Consider the following 25,222-nt stretch of genomic DNA (forward strand, 5'->3'; position numbering starts at 1 on the left):
CCTGATCTGCAAAACCCCCCAAAACTCGTAGAACTCAATGTCTTTCTAAACCACAACTACATCAATTTCTATTGCATTTTTTTGTAGCTGTGATGGAACTAGTTACCATGGTGATACATGCTCTCCTGGATACCTTGCCTCTTCTGTCCAATCAGATTTTGAGGAAGCAGCTGTTCTGTTATCTGATTGGAGGGAAGTTCATGGTGGAACAGTGACAAGCGGCGAAGACGGATGTGGAATCATTACCTCGGGTTCCTCCCTGTACTTCTCAGGAGTAGGTCAATTTTATTTATAGAGGTTTTTGGTTTTGGTTTAAAGGAACATTACAGAATTGGTTTTTGCTAACAGAACAGTTGCTGGCAGTGTAAGCACGTGATGTAATCAAACATAAACTTAAACTGACAAACCTGTACAAGTTTGAGATCAATCAGTTTTGGGTCACAAGAAAATACAAATGTAGTTAAAAACTATTAGACGCTTTGCATGGCGTTGATTTAAAAAAAAAAAAAAAAACGTTCACTTAGTGATAAACTCCAAACGGGAAAGTAGTTTTATTTATTTCTCATCAAGTATGACTTTTCATAAAGAAATATTCTAACTGTAATCATCATCATTAGACCATGTAAGTTTGTGTAAATCTGTGATCTTAGACAAGTTTTTGTCTTACCAATTCTGTAATGTTCCTTTTAGCATCTATTGAATTGTTGCACTTCTTGCTGCTGAAGAAAAGGATTCGAACTGTTTTTAGCTATCGACAATCTTGGTGGTCAGGTAATAAGATATATGCCCTGGATTGGCAAAGGCCATGGGTCTGAATCCCACTTGAGTAATATGCATGTGGTATTTTATTGATTCTACTATTCAAAGTATCTATTTCAAGAAAGTTTTCCCAAATAAAAACATTTGCATGTTGTTATGCTTACAGCCTGGCGTTCGTCAATTCGTTAGCCATGACCTCAACACCAGAGCAGCTTCTTTTGTCCAATTTTACATCCGTCTCGGCGGCGATGGCACGGACCAAAACTGCCGTGGGGCTGATCAGCGAGAAGAAGGAGTGTTACTACAGTACTCTAATGATGGTGGAATTACATGGATATTGCTTCTGGAGTTATACTTTACTGATTACAAAGAGGCTAAGTAAGTAGATTAGATCAAGATGTCTCTTCTACCTATATGAGAATAGCAGGATAACTCTATAGATTGCTTCTGGAGTTATACTTTACTGATTACAAAGAAGCCAAGTAAATGGATTAGATCAAGATGTCTCTTCTACCTATATGAGAATAGCAGGATAACTCTATAGATTGCTTCTGGAGTTATACTTTACTGATTACAAAGAAGCCAAGTAAGTGGATTAGATCAAGATGTCTCTTCTACCTATATGAGAATAGCAGAATAACTCTATAGATTGCTTCTGGAGTTATACTTTACTGATTACAAAGAAGGCAATTATTAAGTGGATTAGATCAAGATGTCTCTTCTACCTATATGAGACTAGCAGAATAAGTTTATAGTTTGCTTCTGGAGTTTCACTTTACTGATTACAAAGAAGGCAATTATTAAGTGGATTAGATCAAGATGTCTCTTCTACCTATATGAGAATAGCAGAATAAGTTTATAGTTTGCTTCTGGAGTTATACTTTACTGATTACAAAGAAGGCAATTATTAAGTGGATTAGATCAAGATGTCTCTTCTACCTACATGAGAATAGCAGAATAACTCTATAGATTGCTTCTGGAGTTGTACTTTACCGATTACAGAGAAGCAAAGTTAGTATAGCTTTCTAGCCCTCTACTGTTATGAGAGTAGCAGAATAAATTTAGACATAATCCTTCTAGATAGCTCTGTAGGTACAGCGTTGGCATGTTATTTCGGAGGTCATTTGTTCAGCCCCAAATTATAGACAATTTAACCAGTCAGTTTCCCTTGTAGTTTTTTACTTGATGTTTTCAATATAAAAGCATATAATCTAATAATTTAATTATAATGCACAATAATTTATTTAGTTTCCAATTAATAGATTTGTAAACTCTAGCAAGAAGTTAATGGCAAGAAGTTAATGGCAAACTAGTTAGGTTGATAAATAAACTTGTAAATAAAGTAGGAAAATGAATTTCATCAATGACTACATTGAGTCACAGAGACTTATCCGTATCTTTATTTACATTTTTTTAATCCCAGATTTGTTTACCAAAAGCTTCCCCAGTTGTCAAAGACTGAGAACACCCGGTTCCGTTGGTGGCAGCCTAAACATGGTGTATTTGAAGACCAATGGGCTTTAGATGATGTGTATATTGGCAATGAATTCAGTGCAGCAGTAGGGGATAACACATATGCACAGGTAGGTGTTGTTTCAACCTGTCCAGGTACCCACCTTTAATTCTTCAGTTTCCGTTTCCTGGTAAAACGGCTTAACATTGCAATTAACTTAGCGTCAAATAACCGTCTTCTCACTTGGTGTATCTCAACATATGCAAAAGATAACAAGCCTGTGAACTCAATTGGTTGTTGAAGTTTTGAGGGAATACTGCAAGAAAAAACACCCTTGTCGCACAAGTTGTGTGCTTTCAGATGCTTGAATTCTAGCTCTTAGCCGAGGTCTCGAATTCACTTCAATTATTTGAGTGAGAAATTAATTCTTTCTCGAGAACTTTAGAGGGAGCCGTTTCTTACAATGTTTTATACTATCAACAGCTCTCCATTGCTCGTAACCAAGTAACCAAGTTGTTATGCTCAAAATTATTTAGAGAAATTACCATAGTGTTCAGTGCCTTTATTCCTAAGTTAGGAAGAGTTATGTTGAAATCGATGGGTGAGCACAAATTTAAAGTGCATTGATCGGTATAACAAAATATGTGTTAGGAATTAATTGCTGTTTTTTGTCTACAGGATGAAGGTGTGAGCCATGACAGTCTATGGATGGGTATTAGTAATGGTGAACCAGGAAGCTACTGTAGTTCAGTTAGAATGAAGGCATTAGTCTTTAACCAGCAGGGAGGAGACCGTTTTGCTATCACTCGCAAACAGGCATTGAAATCGGGCGATGTACTTCAGTTTAAGGTTCGTTATTTTTCAATATGCTCAGACTCTGAACTATAAACGTTTGTTAAAACTCTGTAGATAAACAAAAAATTGTTTGCAGAAACATAACAAATGGTTTGGCCGCGAAATGATGACTGCCTAGATTTGTAAAAAACATGCTACAGTCCTTGCCTGCAAGTACGAGCCATGTTTATGCGTTGTTGTGCTAGATATGATTCTTGCAAAATCGAGATTCAATGTTAGTTGCAAAATTGAGATGCATTGTTTTTGCACTGACGTGTCGATATACTCCTGTTGATTTATAAAACTAGTAGGAGAGATAGCCTTAGCTTTCGATCCAAACAGGTTCTTCGTCAGAGGCATAAACAGTTACCAACATAGACATATTCATTTATAGCAAAAAGAGGAGCAAAGGGAATGTTTCCAGAAGAAAATCAAGAAAGTTGTAGACGATCAAAGTTATTAGTCAAGAATGTGATGGCTATAAAACCAATCTGAGTCAAAGTTGTAAGAACAAAGGATGAACAGTGTAAGCTGCATTGATGTATATATATTTTTCAAATAAAAAGCAGGACAGTTCTTTTCAGATTAACTCTTCCACTCCAGCGGCGGTAGAATATATAGCAAGACAGCATCTCTTAAGAACAAACTCTACCTGGCAAATAGATACACACATGGTGCTACTGTTAACCAAATATATATTGATAACTCACCGTGCAATGCCCCAAATCCCCTAAATATTCTTTCTGATTTCCCTTTTTGTCCCTCAGATTGTGATTGGATGTTTATCTGTTGGATTTACCCGCTTTGCCCCAGTCTACCTTCAATATTCCCATGACAATGGTCTCCATTGGGACCAGGTGATTGCTACGTGTTACCCTAGCAGCCAGGATGAAGGACATTGCAGAGAGACGGGGGATGCCTATGAGCAAGGGAGTTTGTACCATGTAGGACAGTACGCCTATTGGAGATTGGTGCTAATACGTCTACCCCGGCACATCGTTCAAAAGTAAGAGCATTTTATATCCTGACATTCTTAATAATAATAACAATAATAATATTATTGAAGTCTTACATGTATATAGCCTACTCATCTACCAAACAAGGTACTCAAGGCGCTGAGCATACACAAACTTTCAGAAAGATACGTTATTGCAGCACCTTTGAAGGGTTTACAAAGTGCTATGGCGCATACAGCAGCCACAGCCAGGAACACCGGGGCGAACCCCTTCTCTGTTTGTTAGGTGCACTGGATTCTTTTACATGCTTTACATAACACATGGGAGCAACGGCTTTACGTCCCATCCAAAGGAAGAAGCAATGGTTAAGTGATTCCTGTTGTGAACAATAGGCCTGGGCGAATTATTCGAATATCCGGTTAATGGCGAATAGGTTTTCCTATCCGTAACCGCGAATGCCTTTTTTTTCTTAACCGGATATCCGCATAGGGCGCGAATACCTATTTACAAACCGGATAATTCTGTAATTACAACCGAGTAACCGGATATTCTTTAATATCCGAATATCCGCGGACGTCGGGCGACAACTGATATGAATATTTTGTCTGAATCCTTATGAAACTTCTATTAAGACAGCATAAAACAGCATATATTAAGTATTTAACTATGCTCACCTCCGTGAAGAGTTAAAACAATGACATTTCTGACGTAATTTGTTCAAAGATTACAAAAGTTTTCCTTCACGTAGAGTCAATCACGATCAAAAGAAAAAGCAAATCGCCATCTTTAAATTAGATCCGGTCATTTTTATGAATGAACCGAGTGACACTGTCTAAAACTAATATCAATCCGCCCATAAGATCTCATTCACAAACGAACAGCGCCCTCTAGCGGCAAAAAAAAAAATATTTTTAATTTTTTTTTTATTTTATTTTTTTTAAATAGCGCCCTCTAGCGGCAAAAAGACTATTCGAATATCCGGTTAATTTCGGATAGTTGGCCAGCGGTATCCGAATAACAAAAATTCACTATTCGCCCAGCACTAGTGAACAATAACAATAGTAATAGCATTACAACATTTGTAAAACGCATTACTGTAAACCATTCAAAAGCGCAGGTTTAGTAGAAGTCTTATCAAAGTGTTGGGAAGGCAAGGATTAACGAGTGTGTTTCAAGTTTCTGCTGGAAGAGAGTGATGTTGTGCTTTTGTCCGAGGTCTTCTGGAAGTCATTTCCAGACTATTCCTAACATCCACAATAAACTTTTAATAATTCTCTTTTCTTGAAATGTTCTTTTAAAAAGATGCTTTATGTTACCTACATTTTGTAGATGTATGGTTTAAGCTAATAAATCAATATAAACCATAAGGGAAACTGACTAAATTTTTAAATCATTTGGGGGTTGAACAAAGATAAATTGACTAGAGTGGAATTCGAACCAACGACCTTTAGATTAACATGTCGGCGCTCTACCAACTGAGCTATCTAGCCCTATGTCAGGGTGCACCCCCAGGCAAAGATATTGACAAAATAGGGAGATCGCCAACATAGGGCTATAGATAGTTCAGTTGGTAGAGCGCCAGTCACCCAGCATGTTTATCCGGAGGTCGTTGGTTCAAATCCCACTCTATTAAATTTGTCTTTGTTCAACCCCCAAAATGGTTTATGCTAATAGTTTTATTTATTTAATTACTACTTTCATTTCAAGCAATTTCCTTTTATGATTAATATTGTACATAGTGGCTCCAGAAACTATATTCCTGATATCATGATACTAGGATTGAGTCTTCACGTTTATTTTTGTCTACTTTGTTCTTATTACCATTCAACACCATTTGAAAATAGTTATCATGACAAATGCGTACAATTGTTTGAATTTAGCAATGGTGCAAAAATTTATGTTAAGGTTTATAACATGAAATATAAAGACTGGTCTGTGAACAAATCAACATTGCCCCCCCCCCCCCTGAATTTCTGCTGACTAATAAACAACACGAATTGAACAACAAGTAAACAATTTTATGAAACGTACAATTCTGAAACGGGTAACAAAAAATTGTTTAAATGCTTCTGAAAAAATGTCCTTCATTGCAATAGAGAGCATCTAATGCCTAAAACTTACCCGAGGTCCTGAAGTGAGTTCTGGCCTGTCAGAACTGAGTTTAAAACGAACAGATGAGTCCAAAACCGAATCCTTTAGTTCTCTTATTCTCTTAAACTGTACACTATTCATTTTACATTCAAAATTATTCACGGGCATTTATATCAAAATAAAGTTAAGTAAACGATAAGTAATACAATGTTCTTTGTTTGAATTGAAGAAGCTTTGTAATACAAACTATTTTACAATTCGGTCCACTTGGACATGCGTTACCAAACACTTCAATGCAGTGGCTATCTTTAAGCCTTAAATTACCTTAGTTGAAATTAACAAATCAGTTGATGAAAGAAATTAAAACAAACTGATACTAGTTCTTGGCCATCAATATGTCATTTCTTCTGTTTAAACTTAAAAGAAAGAGTGGTTTAACATGAAATAAATTCACTTATTGATTTGACAATGTTCAGTTTTGAGTTAACAAGTATTACAACTAAGTTTTGTAGCTGATTGTTTGGACTACGCTTTTATTGTCACCTATGCGTGCTACAATAAGCCTAATGAAACACAAGTTAAAGGTTTAAAGAAACATTCCACCATATTGTACCGCAGACGGGCGCAACAAACAATTTAAGAAACGAACCACAGTTTTAGGGGTGGCTTTTACTTCCAGCCACAGTAGCAATATTTAATTACTGCTCAAAAACCTACATACAAAATTACTGTTAACTATAAGGTCAAGACTTGGGTCCTCTGGCATTGATACAACACTGAGAAAATGAGTATTGAAAATGTGTACTGAAAATGTTCCTAAAATACATGTATCAACATAAACCACAAGGGAAACTGACTGGGTAAATTTGTAAATGATTTTTGGGGTTGAACATAGAATTGGCTAGATGCATGTAATTAAACAGAATATTGTGGGGCAAACTAAATGTAGCGAATTTTTGGCTGGTACAGAACTTAGTTAAATAAAGTGGGTATGCTAAAACATTAGAAATACCCTTTAGATTATGAAGGAAACTCACATGAAATCGAAGCTGGCATGCAGCACACCAAATACAAATACACATATCATGTACTGTACTCAACCCAGTATGCCAAGCCTCAGCCCTCCACACACAAGATGTTGCCTGGCCGCAACCCAAAAGCTAACTCAACCTAGTCTAGTATTCTCTGACCAGGGCTGTGAAATTAAACCCTTAAGAAATGTCACTCATGCAAAAGAATGTTCTAATGGCCCATTACAAATGTCACATCAAGTATCTGAACAACAGGAATCGGTCCAATGGGTTTTGCCAACAAAGTATACAGGTGGATGCATGAATGTAAAGTTTGACAAAGGAACACAAATTAAAAAGATAGGAGGGGCCTACTAGCTGTCAATCTCAACAGTCACTGACCTGGACTAGTCCACATCCTCCACAGGGGAGGAAGCTGAGCACTGAACAATACAGTTGTACCATTATAGTGAAAGGGGGTTATTTTCACTACAATATATACAAAGTAACTAATGGTACAACAACAAGCACTGTGTGTGTGCAACAAAGGCTGGTTCCAACAAAAGGAACATACCATGGGGTTAACAGTCCATGCAACAAACCACAGCCAGAGTACCTGGTGATCTAAACTAGTTTGAGTTATGCTAATAAGACTGTTCCATTAAGTTTGTAAATAGGTAAGTTAAAATAAGGACTGATTCATTTTATCTACAGGTAAGTAACAAAATAGAGGCACAATTTAAACTACATTGTGACACAGACCCACATCTTGATCAACTCGTCTGATAGTAACAGCAGGATTACTTACTGGCAATTTCAAACTTTGAAATTAATTACCATCAAAGTTTGCAATCCACTCTTTCTAAAACTTGGATCCACCCCTGCCTTGCATCTAGAGGTGCAGATGAGTCGGTTGAGACTTTATTTCCAAACTGACACATCATCATTGGTTCTCTTTCAGGAAAACTCAATTTCGTTGGTTGCAAGTTGAGGATAAGTTTGCCCCGACATTCAGCATTGGTGATGTGTACATAGGGGAGTCATGTCTGGATGACTGCCATGGGCATGGTGTATGTAGAGAAGGACGATGTCATTGTGACCATGGTTACAGAGGTAAGATGCATTGTTTGTAAAATTATTATTATTTATTTGGCCAAGATTTCAACGAACAGTACAAGATACAATATTAACGAAAAAATATAACAGTATAAGAAACAATGAATGTAAACTTAAAAAACATGTGACACCTAGAACATTTACCAATGATGGAATTGAAACAGAACACTGGCAAATCAAGCAAGACAATTATAAAAACAGACAGGACAAGCCCATTCTAAGACGGCCAGGATCAATAAAAGTGAACATAACCACTGTGACTTGAAAGTCTATCTATCCAATCTTAAAATGGGAATAGGATCTTTAACAAACATTTATAAAAGAGTAAAGATAAACTTTGGAAAATAAAAAAATATGAGGAACAAAATAAATATATTTATGTTAAGTAAAACCTATTTACATACAGCAAGAATATTTGGACGTGCACATTTGAGTTAAAAAAAGCTGACCTAAAAACAAGGTCTTCTATTGTTACTTAAACCACTTGGGTTGTTACTGCGTGCTCACTCATGGTATCGTGGGCCTAGCGATTTTAAATAAGGGTCTTCTTGAGTAATTGTTTTCATTGAAACAGATAAAGCCCTTAATTTCACAGCTTTGTCATGGAATTCCTGTTCATGCTTTGAGTTGTTTTAAATATTTCGGTATGTTTATTGCTTGCTGTTGTTTCTTCTTTTATTCTGTAAACCGCCTTGAGTGCCTTTTAGGCAGATTTCGGTGCTAAATAAATGCTTGTTATAAAATAATTTTTTTTTTTTTTAAATAGGAGCAAGTTGCCTGCCAGTTAGAGAGAATCCAACTGGGATGATGGATAAGTTTGAGACCTCTGTGAGTTCATCTTGGGGTAATCCTCAATCAGGGACAAGGAGTCAGAGCTGTGGCATGGTCAAGATGGATAATTCATTATACTTTGGATCAGATGGACCGAGAGAGGCAAGAACAATCCCACTCAATACCACAACCATCAAGTAAGTGTACATCCATCATAGAGTTATTTATAAGAACTAGAGGGCGCTCTGGCCTATATACGCGGCCCGCATGCCGCCATTTTCTGAGTTGACAAAAACAGCAACGCACAGCGTGTGTTTGAGCGGTCATTTTGTAAGTTGACAAAACAGCATCGCGTAGCGCTCAATAAACACAAACTCCAACGTGTGTTTCATATTCACCGCGCGATCAGAATGGCCCCATGTCTCCATGCGGTCCCGCAGCGTTTGTGCAAGCAGCAACACCAGTGCACCCTCTAGTTCTTATATATAACTCTATGTCATCCATAAATCATCCATTATCCATCTAATCATTTAGAATATCAATAAAATTACCTTATTTATTAAGCACATCTAACCTGTTTAACTTGGGATTAATTCAATGACTTGTGACGAGTCTCAATCTTATGATCCATCCTAAGATAAAACCCAACTCGAAATAGGATTAATCCTAATTATTATCATTATTAGGAGCTCTGAGTCAGTCAGTTGTAGCATTCGATCATACCATTAATGTGAAGTTGTTGAGGTAGCCATAGTTTTTATTACTAGCTGGTGCTTACTCCCAGTATATGATAAAGTTGAAAAACATTTTCAAGTTTGCATGAAGATGAAACATCTTTTGTTTTCTTTGCACCGATGTGTGTTAGCAATGTATACTCTGTACTTTGCTGAGTTTTGAAAACAAAATAATCACAGGCATATTACTAAGGTGGGATTCGAACCCATGACCTTTGCAGTTCTAGAGCAGTGTCTTATACCACCGAGACCACCGAGATTTGCTAATGGTAGTTAGGGCAGTTTGACTTCTATAGTTTAGCAGGGGGTACCGCAGCGATTTCATAGATGTTAAATTTGTATCGTGGATAAACAGATAAAATCTTGTTTTATTCCTTCCTTGTGCAGAATCCTTCAGTTTTATGTACGGATTGGCAACATGAATGTAGGATCACTCTGTAAGGTTGCTACCTCCCGCAGTGAAGCCATTATTGTGCAGTATTCCAGTAATAATGGCATAGCATGGCACACACTACAAGAGTTAGATCCAACCTCTATGGAGCTTGCTTCACCAGTTAAGGTCAGTTCCTTTTATCGTTCATTTTATAAAATGTCTTATGCTCGGCGAGGTACATGGCTGCATCGTGCAGACATGCCAACCAGTTCATTTTTCCCTGCTGTAACGATAATACCAGAGGATTGTTGTTTGGCTTTTCATCTCAGTGACCTTGTAATTGTTTTTCTCCTCTTAACCATTCCAAATGATTCAAAGTTTAATGAAACTGTTTTGAAAACTAGAACAAGTGGAAAGCAAATAATCCATGAAGGCTGACAGTTCATTTCTGGCTAACACTATCAAGCGCAACTTGTCAAATGAACATAGTAGCAGATGAACAAATCAATGAATGAGTGCATAACCTTTTAACTGAACCTAAAAACTTAGCAATCTTTTTACATAATTTATTAACTTACAATGTAGATCACTGTGAAATTACCAGCTGAAGCCAAGACGAATGACACAGTGTTCAGATGGTGGCAGCCATTTGTATCAATGGGTAAGTATAGATGTATAAACTAGTATAACACCCCGTACAAATATTCTGCCTTTTCATTGGTTTAGAGCGCGTCACATGATATGTCTTAGAAACCCGGCTGCCGTGTGATAGTCGTTTGCCATGAAATAGTAAAACTATATTACATGGCGCGCGTGATACCCAAACGTCTTTTTACTCAACTCGAACCTAATCAGTTTTGTGACTCTTTATCTGAAACGCGCGTACGCAGGTTACGTGTACGAGGATGATAAATAGTCTGTTGGGGTGTTATAAACAAATATTGACTGCTTTTACTTGTGCTATGGTTAAAACTATGACTCCCATGGTGCTCCCGGACCGTTCCATTTTACGCTCCGGGGATCATTGCGGTAGTCGGAGTTTTAACCATGGCACTCAAAGCAGTCAATATTTGTATACTACAATTACAGCTATTAGTGTGATCTCGGTCAATTGTTTCATTGTTTCTACTATTCACTTAAAGATACAGTACCGCACTTATAATTTTAAATTGAAAAAGTAGAAGCTCCAAATCAGAAAACTAAACCACTTCAGATGACAATACTCTATAGTTAGAACTTTTGAGAATTTGAGAGTCACTGTGTCTTGTGTTGCCGCGGACAGTGTGCCTTTAGGTTTGTAATAGGTGTTTGATACTCGGAGGTGTTTGTGCAGCTTTTGAATTTGTTTGATTGTTTTGTTTGTTTAGATGATCTTCCCATCAAGGGAACTCAGCAAACTCCCACAAGGGGATATAAACACCAAGCTGGCAACAGCCAATGTCTCTCATACAAACATTGGTTCATTGATGATTATGAATGATGTTGTATTTTACGGTCTATAGGCCTAGTCGTTGGCTTTAGTCGAGTCCAGCATTCAGAGCCCAATCATTACAGAGACACATTAGATGCTTACTCGTTGATGGCTGGATTTGGACTACCACCAGCAGGGCTACACGTGGCTGCCCCTCCCCTCAAGTGGTCACGCCCTAGGGATTTATTGCATAACTGTACCATTCACTACAATTACACAAATCAAGAAATTCTGATTCAGTAACTAGACGTCAAATTGTTCTAGTCATTGGGCTGTATTCATAAAAAATAGCAATTGCTTTTTTTAGGCTTTTGGTTACATCTTTATAAATAATGTACATCTGTATAAAGATGTAAGCAAAAGCCTAAAAAAAGCAATTGCTATTTCTTATGAATACGGCCCATTGTGAAGTCAGTGGTTAGATTGGGGGATTTTATTTTTGGATCACATAGTTGGTTGGAAACGGATTCATTTGATTTTTGTCTCTTTGTTTACCTATAGATACTACACAGGCTCAGTGGGCTCTAGATAACGTTCTGATCGGTGCTAATGACACTCATTCACAAGGCTTCTATGATTCTTTTGACACACAACTGACTGCCAACTGGTACTCTGTAATGTCTGGTAACCAGAAAGCCTACTGTGAATCAAGACGGGATGCTTTGGTATTTGACGGTGGAAGTGGTAAGTAGGAACTTTCTTTTTTAACAAAGTTTGTACAGATTTATAACGACATAAATATTAAGTGAAATGAAATGTCTCAACTTTAAAGTGTTATGAACTTTTGTTACCTTTTGTAATTAGTCCCAAATGTATTGATCATAAATACTTGTACTTAAAGACAATGAACACTATTGCACATGGTGTATCTCAACTTATGCATAAAATAACAAACCTGTGAAAATTTGAACTCAATTGGTCGTTGCAAGATAATAATTGAAGAAAAAACAACCTTGTCACACAAACGTGTGTGCTTTGAGATGCTTGATTTTGGGACCTCCATGTTTTGTACTATCAGTAACTCCCCATGGCTCATTACCAAGTAAGGTTTTATGCTAATAATTATTTTGAGTAATTTCCTTTAAGAAGCACTGCAACTGTTGATAGCCTATAGCATTTTGAGAAACAATTCTCTTCTATGGAATGTGGTTTTAGAGAAGGGGATAAAACAACTGTCGACCTGGGAAGTGCAACTTTCTCTCAGATTGTGGCTTATTATTCCTGCGTGGACCTAACCCTAGGCTATGTAGCGAGTTGTAGTTTTGAGGATATTTCTTTTTATAACATTATGTTGAACAAACCAGGTGTGCATGTCTTTGTCTTTTTCAATCTAGAATTATTCACGCATGATTTAGTGTATCAAGTAATTTTTATATGATAAGTGATAAAAAAAGGAGCATGGCTTGCAAGAAAAAGTGGAAGCCATGGCTCTGAAAATAGGCCGTGGATTCTTTCATTTGGCCATGCTAATCTCAGCTGCACGGCTGGCTGCCTTAAAGCAATCGCACAACATTGGTGAACAGTATTGTCCAAAGACCCACACCTCGTGTATCACAACTTATATATAAAATAACGCACCTGTGAAAATTTAGGCTTAATCGGTCATCGAAGTCAGGAGAAAATAACGGGAAAACCCACTCTTGTTTCTGCACAATTCGCTGTGTCATGACATGTGTTTAAAATAAATCCGTTATTCTCGATATCGAGAATTGATATTGTTTTAATGTTTTCTTGAAAAGTAAAGCATTTCATGGAATAATATTTCAAGTAAGGTCTTTCACCATTAACTGTAAACCCTGTAAGTTATTTGTAAATCTGTGAACTTTTAATTTTGTTCTGTTCAGAAGGTGTCCAATGGCTTTACTTACATGTAACAAAATAAATAGTGTTGTTTTTCTTGTTTTAAAGAAATACTTTTTCTCAGACACTTTTCATCTCATTTCCAATTTAGGCACTCCGAGGTATGCCGAGACGTGGGACTTTGAAATAACTCCCGCAACATTTCTCCAATTTGAAATCGTCTTGGGATGTGGCCAAACGACAGGCACCTCATCTGAGAACCCAGTTGTCTTAGATTTCTCTGTAGATATGGGACAGAACTGGCACAAGGTGAAGGAGGATTGTATTCCACCTGATATGGGATGTGGAGGCTATGATTTAGGGAGTGTTTATGCGTCTGATAGACACTCTAAGTGGACTAGAGTAACTGTATATCTACCTCAAGCTGCAGTGTAAGTAACCATTGTGTTGATCTGTAAGTTGATTACTGTGCAAAGGGAGTGTATTGCAAATAACTTTTGGAACTCGGCTTGGTTTAAGACCTCATCACTACACTCTTACTACCATAACTTTTTGTCAAGAGCATCTGAAAACCTTAACAAGTTAAAAACATATATGGTTAAGCCTCAGATCGCCTTGGGTGTGTGTTGAATTTCTAACCATGTTGAGCGTTAACTAGCGTTTCGTGAAAGTTTTGAATATTCACAATGAAGTTTCAAAACTACAGCTTGTAAGTTTCAAACTTGCTTGCTTGAGCCAAATATGCATCCTATCAAGTTTAATTGGGCTGTGAAATTCTGAAAGCGCCCTTTTTTAGAAGATTATTTCATGATTCTGATTATTCCGTGTATGTACTTGCTTTCCAGGTCTCCTTCTACTCGTTTCCGATGGTCCCAACCTACCTTTGATGCAACCCAGGATATCTGGGCTTTAGACTCTGTCCATTTAGGTCTCCATAACTGCCCATGGATGTGTTCTGGCCATGGGGGATGCCAGCATGGCCAGTGTGTGTGAGTACATTTCTACCATATCGGATCTCAATTTAATTAAACCCTTTCAATTTTAGTAATCAAGTTTCGCACCAACTTCCTTGCTTCTCCTCATTGAACCCAATCTTGACACTCATGGGGAGACAGGTCTTTTTCTTCAGCTGCGCCACGTTTCTGGAACTCTCTACCACTTAATCTTAGATCTTGTCTTTTGTACCACAGAATTCAAATCTCTTCTCAAAACTTATCTAATGTCACAGGTTTTCAAGGAGTAATTTTATTGTGTCTGATTGTGTTTGTTTGGTTTTTGGTTTTTACTGCGCCTTCAACACCCAGCAGGGTGGATATGTGCGCATTACAAGTCTTTATTATTGTTATTATTGTTTATCTCGCCCTATCGTAGGTAGTTTAATTGTTTTTTTAATATCTTTTGTTCTTGTGGCACCATTCAGAAGTCATAAAACCTGCAACTCCATTATCGAGCCAAGTTACATTGATAGATTTGTGAAGCTTTTTTAGAATTTGACAACTAGATGGATCAAGCCTATTGTCTTTCTATCATTTTGTTAGCTGTGATTTGGGTTTTGGTGGTTCTCGCTGCGTTCCTGAACAACAACTCTTCAAAATGTTGAAGGACGATTTCTCTCAGGGACCCTTGTCACCGTCTCTTTGGGCAAGTGCCTACGGTGTGACGATTGGTAGAATGTGTGAAAGCATCATGGTAGCTGGAAATGCCGCTGTCTTCAAACAGGTAAACAGGGGAAAAAAACAATTTTAAGATGAGTCAATTTAAAGTTTCAACAGGGTCGCCAAAGTTTTGTCATGCACTCATTTTCCAATAAATAGATTCCTCATAAAAGTGGTGAAAGTTAAGCCTCTTGTCTTTATTAATTTAAAATTATTTTAAATTATTTTTATTTGACACTCTTTCAGACTGAATCATCGGACATCAAAAACAAATGGGTCTGTACATTCCAGAGAAGAAATTCAGTGCTGTTTTTAATGAATAGAAATGAACAACATTCTTTGTACAAAAATGTACAGACCATATTTTAAACCTAAAGATATTGAACCTTTTGGTATTTGTTTTACAAAATGCGCTTGAATCATTATTACTAGTAAAGCTTATCATCCTAGCTTACAATTGTGTAGGTTGTTTGAGCGACAGGCATATATAGGAGCCTTTTGGCAGCCAGCCAAAACAACCAATAAAATGACCAAGTGAAGGACAGCCAGATTATGAAAGTATTGTATGATCAATTTTGTTCTTCTTTAGCACAAGGAGTGACCAATTTCATATGATTTGGTGGAAATGATTGTTCAACTAATGGATTTAATTACTTTATGGTGTTCGACTATATGTGAGTGTTTAAATTGACAGTATTTTTGTTTCCCACTTTTCACAAGTGTCACTGCAATGCACCGCATGAAAGACACGCTCATCTTTTGAGTCAGAGTTGTCATTATTTGAATTGTATTTATCACAGGGCACTGGTGGTCCAAGGATGCTCGTAACACAAGATCTTGATTGTACCATGATGGAATATATGCAGTTTACTTTCCGCTATGGCTGCCCTTCACAAGGTCCAGTCTCCCCTGACAGATCCCACGCTGTCTTAGTCCAATACTCCAGTAATGGAGGCACCACCTGGGAGCTTCTTAAAGAATTGCACTACACTGCACACCTTATGCCAACCTTTCATAACATTAAGCTACCAATGTTCCACATCAATGCTACACGCTTTCGTTTCTGGCAGCCAAGATATACAGGTAAGTCATTTTCAATTCAATACTTATTCAATAAATAGATTTAGCAAACTGAAGACACTAAGTAATAGTTAGCATTAAAACTTCCTTGTTAGCGATCAATGGAGAGATGTTGATAGTATAAAACACTGTGAGAAACGGCTCCCTCTGAAGTAACGTTGTTCGCGTAAGAAGTTATTTGAAACTAAAATATTTGAATTTGATTTTGAGGTCTTGAATTCAAGCATCCAAAACCACACAACTCAGTGTGAAAAGGGTATTTTTTCTACCATTAATATCTGAAAAGGGTATTTTTTCTATCATTAATATCTCGCAACTTCGACGACCAATTGAGTTCAAATTTTCACAGGTTTGTTATGTTATGCATATGTTCAGATATACCAAGTGAGAAAACTGGTCTTTGACAATTACCAAAGGTGTCCAGTGTCTTTAAGATTAACAAAATAAAAGAAATCTCAGCCATAACGCACACCACTCTGTATGTCAGAGCATCCAATACACACTATGAGTACAGCATGAATGAAGTCCAGTCATTGAGTTTTTGTCCATCCTGGAATATTTCAGAAAACTTGTTGATGTACTTTTAAAGGCATACTTTAGCAAGACTTACACACTGGTGTAAGGGTTAAACCAAAACTATTATTAAGCAAAACTGTTTCTTGATCTTGATATAAAGTCTGCACCAATCTCCTTACCGAAATTTTCGGATTATAAACTGCGCTTTATATGTTGATTTTGACACTTTTTTTACCTCCTGCGGTTTGTTCTCCGGGCGGCTTGTAGGCCGACATATAAATAATTAAGAGAAAAAACGGTATTATTTGAAAGAAAGACCATTTGTAAAATATTCTAAATAATTTTTTTTTTCTTAAACGCAAACAAAACCTGCAAAACGTGCCTGTGTGATGACAAAGTCCTGTTGAAAATCCCACCCATTTGTGTTCCGTGTTTCCTTTGTAAAACGTTAATCAACCACCGTCAGCTCCCTCTCTCAGCGCAACGCGGGCTAGACTAGACTGGTCCCCGTCTATTTATCCTAGCGATCTATATATGCTGGCGTCAGAAATTCAGGCTGCACTCGTGTCACAGCGAAATAGACTGGTCCCCTGTCTATTTATCCCACGATCTCTATATACTGACGTCAGACATCCAGGCTACACTCTTGTCAGCCAGTGGTTTCTTCAGCTCAACCACAACAGCAGAATGGTGAATGGACGTACACAAAGAACTGCCGCGCCCGGGATCAAACAAAATGGGACCAGCCCCCCAGGAATCACACCAAGGATGGTCTCTTGGTCAGCCTTGAAGACCTTCAGGATGTGCTCATCCTTGTGGGCCGTCATGGAGTCCAGTACAAGCATGACGGTCTTCTTGAAGAAGGCGTCCGGGCAGCCACTGTAACACTTCTCTGCCCACTCCTCCGTCACATCTCTGTTCATCCATCCTGCAAATATGAAAAGAAATATAATTATTAAGTCACAGAAAAAACAATATCGTGAGAGAATAATAAATAATAAACTTTCGCAAAAGAATTAAGAGAATTAAGAAAAGTGGGAGGCGGCAATGGAATAGTTTTAATGATTGGTTTAAAACGTACCTGTCTTGTTACACACAACCACCACACCAGAGGGTAGCTTCTCTTTAGGTTTGGTGATGCGTTTGAAGATAACTATCGGCTTCAGCTTGTTCCCACTTGCCGTACATGCTAAAACCACCGTGAAGTGTTTTTTTTTCATGTCCGGTGGTAGTTATAGTCACTATTGACGATCCCTTCTCGGTGACAGTTCTGTTCATGGGAGCGTCGAACGTCATAGGCACCTCATCCATGTTCAGGATCTTGTCCCTTGAGAGCGCCAACCTGGTGATGTTCCGTTCCGCAAAATCGACAAAGTTGCTCATCAATCCCTGCCAGTCTGGAGGGAGCCGCTGACCGACGGTTGTTCTTGCTCGCACAGACAAGTCATTTCTCTTCATAAAACGATGGCACCAAGCAGGACCACCAATAAAATTGGTGATGCCGCGATCTTCTGCAATCTGCCTTGCTCTAGCCCTGATGACGACGGTGCTCAATCCACGCCCTGCCTTGCCGAGCACAAACTCCTTGACATCTTCCTCTAGCTCTGGCCAACTTGGTTTTCCCCCTCTCATGGCCTTCATCTTGGCTGGAAGCTTCTCCAAGGTCGCCTATAGTCCTCTCCACCGACAAACCATCGACTCGTCAACACTCTCGTCCTGTCGCACGGTTCCTGTGACTTTCAGCAAACTCGATAGCTTTCCGTATCAACTCCACTGTGTAGCTATGTCTTCGCTTGGATGCCATTTTTAGAAAGTAGTTGTGACGATGATATCAGTAACGATGACGAGCAGCCGAAGATGCGGGTTCTTTATTACTGCCCAATCATGCGGCCAGATTAATGTCCAACTTAATGGAGAGTACTGACCTATCAGTCAACATGGACATTGGTTTTCTCATCAAGCCAAAGAGAAAATCTTTCTTTCACTCCCCCCCGTCTCGGTCTGGCACAACCCTGCAACATAGGATTCATCTGCAGAAGCAGTGATAAAGAAACAGTGCGAAGATTATCGTATCTTCAGTTGTAACTTTCATCAATAATTATCCAACACAAACATTTATGTGGTCCCGCAAAGGGGGTGCTGCCAGCTTACAAAAAGAATGCTATTCTATAATAGATCTTTTCAATTACGATCAATAGTGTAAACTTCAATACATGTCCACTTTAATTACGACGCAACTCGCACATTGTGGCAACTATACAAGATTGACTGATGTGCCGCCCGCCCGTCACTGCACATCGCCACAAAGAGGACCGCAAACAAGCACGGCCCCTTTGTGTGTACGCATGCTGTGATTGGCCGTTTGATGATTGGCCTTTGATGATTGGCCGGTGATATTTCCATTCATAAGATCTTGGCTAGACTTCGGACGGATCGAGTAGATAGCGGCTGCCTATTGTACAACACATAGCCTGAACGTCTGACCCACGCTTCGAGGCTCGGGGCCCAGTCTAATCAAACGAGAATAACTTTTGTCAACAGAGGCGATGCGATGCAGGGCAAAGTTCAACTATGGTGTGCGCTGTCGACCGATCTTTGATTCACAGAGATTTTGTTGCCAAAGAGGTTCACAAACATGGTCAACACAACCGATCATCAAATCACAAATTCTTGAAAAGGGTTGTTGATGGAAAAAAAGGTATAATTCAGGACTGATAGTATGAGTTAAAAAATCACCCGTAACGCAGGTTTGCATACTTCACTTCTGTGTTTTGAGGTTAGTTTTTTCATGTTTTTTTTATTTTGGTCGCGGTTTATACGCCTCGCGGCATGTACGCGGACACCTAAATATTTGTTTGTATATTTTGGGGAAGTGCGGTTTATACGCCGCGCGGTTTATAATCCAAAAATTATGGTAGATGTGGCTGTTGACATGCTGTCCCACATGCATCACCAACTTTTGCACTTTTCTAGCATGGTCTTAAACGCTGGGACATCTGGGTCCTTTTTGTGCTTCTGGTGGTAACTTGTTCCATTGGGGGATAGTGCGTGGGTAGAGAAATTGTCTCTAGCAGACCTTGTTTGTTTTGGGGATAGTGCGTGGGTAGAGAAATTGTCTGTAGCAGTCCTTGTTTGTTTGGGGGATTTGAAAATTTAGTTCATGAGATGAGCGAGTGAGTTTAGTGATTTAGTTTAACTTGCAGGTGACTAATGTTGTTTGGAGTGAGACCATGAACTTCCTTGCAGATGGTAACTAGTCTACTTTGTGAAAACTGTAAAAATGTTACGAACCTACATTTAAATGAAATTAAAGTTGACAACTAGGCCTATTATTTTGTCAATATTTATTTTATCTTATTTAGACGACAGAGACAACTGGGGAATTGACGATCTACTCATTGGTGGAAACCTAATGGCTACAAACATACTACAGACCAACTTTGAATTAGGAATCTCTGAAGAGGACTGGTTGTTCTATCCCGGTGGTCGGCTAGGCCAATTCTGCCCTCCGATTCAAGGCGAGATACCCAGTAGTTTAAGATCCACACGCTCTGCAGGAAAAACTGACAGGTTAGAATTGCTTTATTTAAATCGCTACCAGCAGCAGAATTACATGAACAGTGAACAGAATTAAAAGTCTTAAGTAAAACATTACAATTAGAATTAAATTGGCATTAAAGGGTTTGGGTACTTTTTTATAGGACACAAAACACAATGTCCTTAGATTAAACTCACACAATTTGAAGATAATGATGGTAGAAAGCTTCCTTTAAAATATTACTTGCTGAGGTGCTGTAGGTTTTGAGAAATGAGTAAAACAAGTCATGACAATAGTTTTCGTCTCAGCAGGACAGGAAATATTTTTGCATTTAAAACGTATTTTCGTGACATTGTTTTACTCATTTATCAAACACTACAGCACCTCAGTATTAAGTAGTATTTTAAGGGAAGCCTTCTTAATTTACATTAAACTTACACAATTTGTAGATAATGATATTATCATTATCTAATGATATATATCATTATCTACAAATTGTTTATAACAACTACAATCATGTAAAATAAGCCTAGTACATGCTAACAATGCACCTAAGAGCATAATAAACCTCAACATTTTCTAGGGTACCATTGTGGGTATCATGTCCCGTGGCAATTCGGCTGCCTCGCTCTGCACTTGCGTTGTGCCTTTGAAAATTGTCCTCTTTTTTTTCAACGGGCAGTTGCATGCCTGTGTTGAAGCCAGTGGACACAATTGGTAATTGTCAAAGTCCAGTCTTCCCACTTTTTGTATCTCAACATATGCATAAAATAACAAACCTGTGAAAATTTGAGCTTGATTGGTCGTCAGAGCTGCGAGATAACTATGAAAGAAAAAAAAACACCCTTGTCACACGAAGTTGTGTGCTTTCAGATGCTTGATTTCGGGACCTAAAATTCTAAACTGGAGGTCTTGAAATCAAATTGGTGGAAAATTACTTGTTTCTCGAAAACTACTCCACTTCAGAGGGAGCCGTTTTTCACAATGTTTTATACTACCAACCTCTCCCCATTACTCGTTACCAAGTAAGGTTTTATGCTTATAATTATTTTGAGTAATTACCAATAGTGTCCACTGCCTTTAAGATAAAATAAGATAAGAACTTTATTATCCCACACTGGGAAAACTAAAACTTTTGTGACATTTGTAATCATTTGGTAAATAATCTTCAATGCTGCTTGCAAGGATTTTTCTACTGAACCATAACTTAATAATTTGAATTCTGTTTTGATTTAGTGGCAGCTCTTCCAGTAGTACGAGTTTAACGTTTCAGTCAGCACTTGGTCAGCATTCCGTAACTACTAGAGATATTGATGTCAATGAACACACCATGGTGCAATTTGAGGTAGAGTATTTGGCAAAAACATAAACGTATCAAATTTTCTTATATAATGTTTACTTGCCATTCTTTGATATTTAATGTTTACTTTTTTAACCTCAGCTTCATCTTGTAAATACATGTATAGACTAATTAATTGTTTCAAGTTTTGGTGATGTATTTTCTAGGTTTTAATGGGTTTTTTTTTTAAATAACGGATCAAACCGTATGTGGTTGCAAATAAAATTATCCCAAACTCCTTACCTCTTAACTGTATGCATGCCTTTTGGTCTCACTTGAACTTTGTTGTGGGGACACAGTTGGTAGAGTGCTGGTGTGTGAGGAGATTCTGTCCCCCCTCCCCCCAATATTGCGAACTGTATACAAGTGCCCTCTGTTGAATCATTCTCCTTCAATTTGCATTAATTTCCAGTTTGGGACAGAATCTTTAGTGGGCAGATTTCCCAGGGACACCAGCTTATTAATTTGGAGGACACAGATTCAAGCCGTAGTCAATTTCTCTTTGTTCAACTCAAAATTAAAGTTTGTGTCTTTGTTTTATTTCCTGCAAATGCAGATCAATGCTGGGTGCACGGACCAGACTATTGCCACAAACCCAATTTCCCTGGAATACTCCAGGGACTATGGAACCACTTGGGATCTCCTTAAACCAGACTGCTTTAATGTCCACTGGTCTAGTAGCCTGTGTTCTGGTCAAGCCTCTGAGCCAAGTGTGTATTACATTGGAGAACAGAAGCCTTGGGAGAGAGTCACCATACTAATCAATGGCCTTCATATTTGTGGGTAAGGCTGTTTCTGAATTCAGCTGTCTAGAGTCATGGATTGACAACATAAACAGCGATATCAAAGTTAGACAAGCTCTGGCCTGGAAAGCACTCCACAACATGAAAAATGTATGGTGTACAAAAATGAGTAGGCACCTGAAGTTACAGCTCTTCGTGGCAACGGTTGAATCAGTGTTAATTTATGGATGCAAAGCATAGACATTAACATCTGCTCTAGATAAACAACTTGACGGTTGCTACACTAGAATGCTATGCCAGATGCTTGGTGTCGGGAGGGAAAGACATATATCAAACACAGACCTCTATCTCGGGTTCCCCAAGCTTAGCGCCAAAATCTGCGACAGAAGAGTGAGGCTTGCAGGGCACTGCTATCCCCACCTTGAGCTTGTCCTCTTGGAGCCAAGCAAGGTGGAGCTCAAAGAGGTCGAGGTCACCTGACTTATGTAGACACCCTAAGAAGGGACTAAGGTTTGTGACAGCTGGTTAAATATCTAGAGACATGAGGGACGGGGACATGTGGGGAACAACTCAGCCGTAACATCATTGATCTAGGACACCACTTGAAATAGAAAAAGAAAAAAAATTCCTTTCGGTATCCTGTACAAATGTATAAAATATTAGAAATACCTGGGGCATCAAGGAAATGGTAAAAAAGTTGTGAGGGGTACCAATAGTAATAATAATAAGACTTGTAATGCGTATCCACCCTGCTGGGTGTTCAAGGCAATATTTGAAAAGTCATAACTCCAAGTTACCTGTAATAAAAACCAATTTGTGTCAATAGGTAGGGGCATTGACGGCAATTGTCGTCATTGCCATCGTGAAGTATCGGGGCTGATGTCAATAGGTGATAATAGATCGCTTTTCAATAATTATCGTTAAACAATTGTGAATTAGCAATTTCTCTAACAGTTCAGTGACATTTAGATTGCAAGAATTGTTCCCCCACATTTTGTTATTACAATAAAATGTTCTTATTTTCTCTTATGTGAAGAACTGTTCGTTTCCGATGGTACCAGGGATTCTACCGATCACGACGAGAGCTTATGCACCCTTGGGCTCTAGATAACGTTTACATTGGTCCCCTTTGCCCTCAACTGTGTAATGGACATGGAGCTTGCATTGATGGGAACCAGTGTATATGTGATGAAGGATATAGTGGACGGAGCTGCCACCTCAGCAAGCAGAATCCAAGATACCTCAAGGAAACATTTGAAGGTATTGTAACGTCTTCTTTTTTTCTAAAGCCATTTTCCTGGGTGAATTTGTCAGCGACACAACAAATGCACTCCTTGTAACCAATTGGATTTATCTATTTGTTAATTTTGTATATCTATTCATTTCTCAACAACCCCAGGGCTTTCAATTTCATGAAGTTTCAAAGCTTCAAAGGGTTTACTTTTTAAATTTCACCTATTATCCAGGCAACCTATGTGTGAAAGCAACAATTTTGGTCTTTCATGAAGTAGTAACAAATTATCATTTACCATTGTATTGTTTGGTATGCACTTTGCACAGATGCAAAAGCTCTGTCCTTACAATGGCCTTGTTATCACAAATATTACTAATGTAGCGTTGGGCATAAAAATTAAAAATAATCATTGCCCTTTTGGCTGAAACAATCAGGAGGGTCATTCAAAACCTCAAAACGGAAAAAAAAAAGTTGGGGCTGATCATATTCCCAAATGTTAATAATAATAATAATAATGGTGTTGGCCCTAAATAATACTTTTTCCATTAAAAACCATTTTCATGATTTAGTGATTAGTTTAGAACGTCATTTGCAATAAAATCATCGAGATTCAACAATTATTTATCAATGAATTTTGCCCCGCATCGGCGAAAGTTTCACATGTACCATACTATTCTATAGGCCTGCGGCACATTGTATTGCAATACATTGATCCATTAAGCCAGGCCCAATTATCATTGACCAATCACAACCGCGAACTCTGATCACCATTTGAACCGTTTGGTGATCTTTGCACTAATGGTGATCGGGTTTCGCGGCTGTGATTGGTCAACTGGTAAGGAGGCGGGGCGTAATGGATCGGTCTATTCTTTCTCGGCCAATCACAGCATGCAGACTGTTTATGCACTATGCATGCAGTGGGTATTTCCATGGTATGGGAGACAGAATGCAAGAAATAAAGAAAAATATGTGGAAGAGGCCAAACCAGTTTACTTACCATGTTCACAGCAGCAAGCAATAAATATGAAGGAAAAATGTTGATTACTTTGATTTCCAGTTTAAACTATTTTGTGGTGTTGCGGATAGATGTTATTATAGTTAAATATTTTAAAAGGAAAAACCCTTTTTGGAGCCCTGATGTGAAAATGGTTGTATTTTGTTTTTGTTCAAAGAGCATCTTTTTCCAAATGTATTTCAGAGAACAAAGTTCTTTTATAAACGTTTCTTTACAACTTTTCTTAAGGTGAAAAAGAAATAGGTCATGTGATATTTTAGTTTTTCTTTATTTAGTATCCAACAGCGAATAATCGCCTTTTACACTCTTACAGGTAATCGTTTATGAAAATAGCAAAAAAAAAACATTTAAAATTGCAACTACAGTAATTTTTGACAATCCTACAATGTTTGTTGGATACCATTAGATTCTGAGGTGGACTCGATGAAGTTTCTGCAGTGGAGTGGTGGGGAAGTAACGGATAAATGTGGTACCCTTATCACTGGAACCAGTCTACATTTCGCTGGCAATGGTAAACGTGTGTTGGTGACACGGGATCTAGACCTGACAGCTCCCAGGTAAGTCCTGTAAAACCAGGTTTATTATTATTTTGTCTTCCTCTAAATCTAGTTGGATAAGCTATAGACATTCAACATTCTTGGTGTTTCCTTTTTCCCCTCCTATTTTATTTTTGAACTTGTAATACTTTGAGTTGAATATTTTTTAATCTCAAAAGTTAAGTTAGGGAGAAACTA

The 25,222-nt window shown here is 38.1% G+C and overlaps 1 protein-coding gene across 1 annotated transcript in view; it reads left to right on the forward strand.

Annotated features, from left to right (window-relative positions):
- Positions 1–25,222, forward strand: part of LOC139933832 (reelin-like) — an 88,574-nt gene that overhangs the window by 34,528 nt on the left and 28,824 nt on the right. The window contains exons 20-38 of the mRNA XM_071928051.1: positions 88–274; positions 926–1,137; positions 2,183–2,342; positions 2,891–3,061; positions 3,814–4,052; positions 8,065–8,216; positions 8,986–9,187; positions 10,112–10,283; positions 10,683–10,758; positions 12,070–12,252; positions 13,520–13,799; positions 14,214–14,357; positions 14,907–15,087; positions 15,824–16,106; positions 19,982–20,189; positions 21,394–21,502; positions 22,053–22,279; positions 23,276–23,499; positions 24,895–25,045. Of these exons, the coding sequence (XP_071784152.1) occupies positions 88–274; positions 926–1,137; positions 2,183–2,342; positions 2,891–3,061; positions 3,814–4,052; positions 8,065–8,216; positions 8,986–9,187; positions 10,112–10,283; positions 10,683–10,758; positions 12,070–12,252; positions 13,520–13,799; positions 14,214–14,357; positions 14,907–15,087; positions 15,824–16,106; positions 19,982–20,189; positions 21,394–21,502; positions 22,053–22,279; positions 23,276–23,499; positions 24,895–25,045 (3,561 nt within the window). The remainder of the gene's footprint in view (positions 1–87; positions 275–925; positions 1,138–2,182; positions 2,343–2,890; positions 3,062–3,813; positions 4,053–8,064; positions 8,217–8,985; positions 9,188–10,111; positions 10,284–10,682; positions 10,759–12,069; positions 12,253–13,519; positions 13,800–14,213; positions 14,358–14,906; positions 15,088–15,823; positions 16,107–19,981; positions 20,190–21,393; positions 21,503–22,052; positions 22,280–23,275; positions 23,500–24,894; positions 25,046–25,222) is intronic.

This window comes from Asterias amurensis, chromosome 2 (assembly GCF_032118995.1).
Source record: "Asterias amurensis chromosome 2, ASM3211899v1".
Lineage (NCBI taxonomy): Eukaryota > Metazoa > Echinodermata > Asteroidea > Forcipulatida > Asteriidae > Asterias > Asterias amurensis.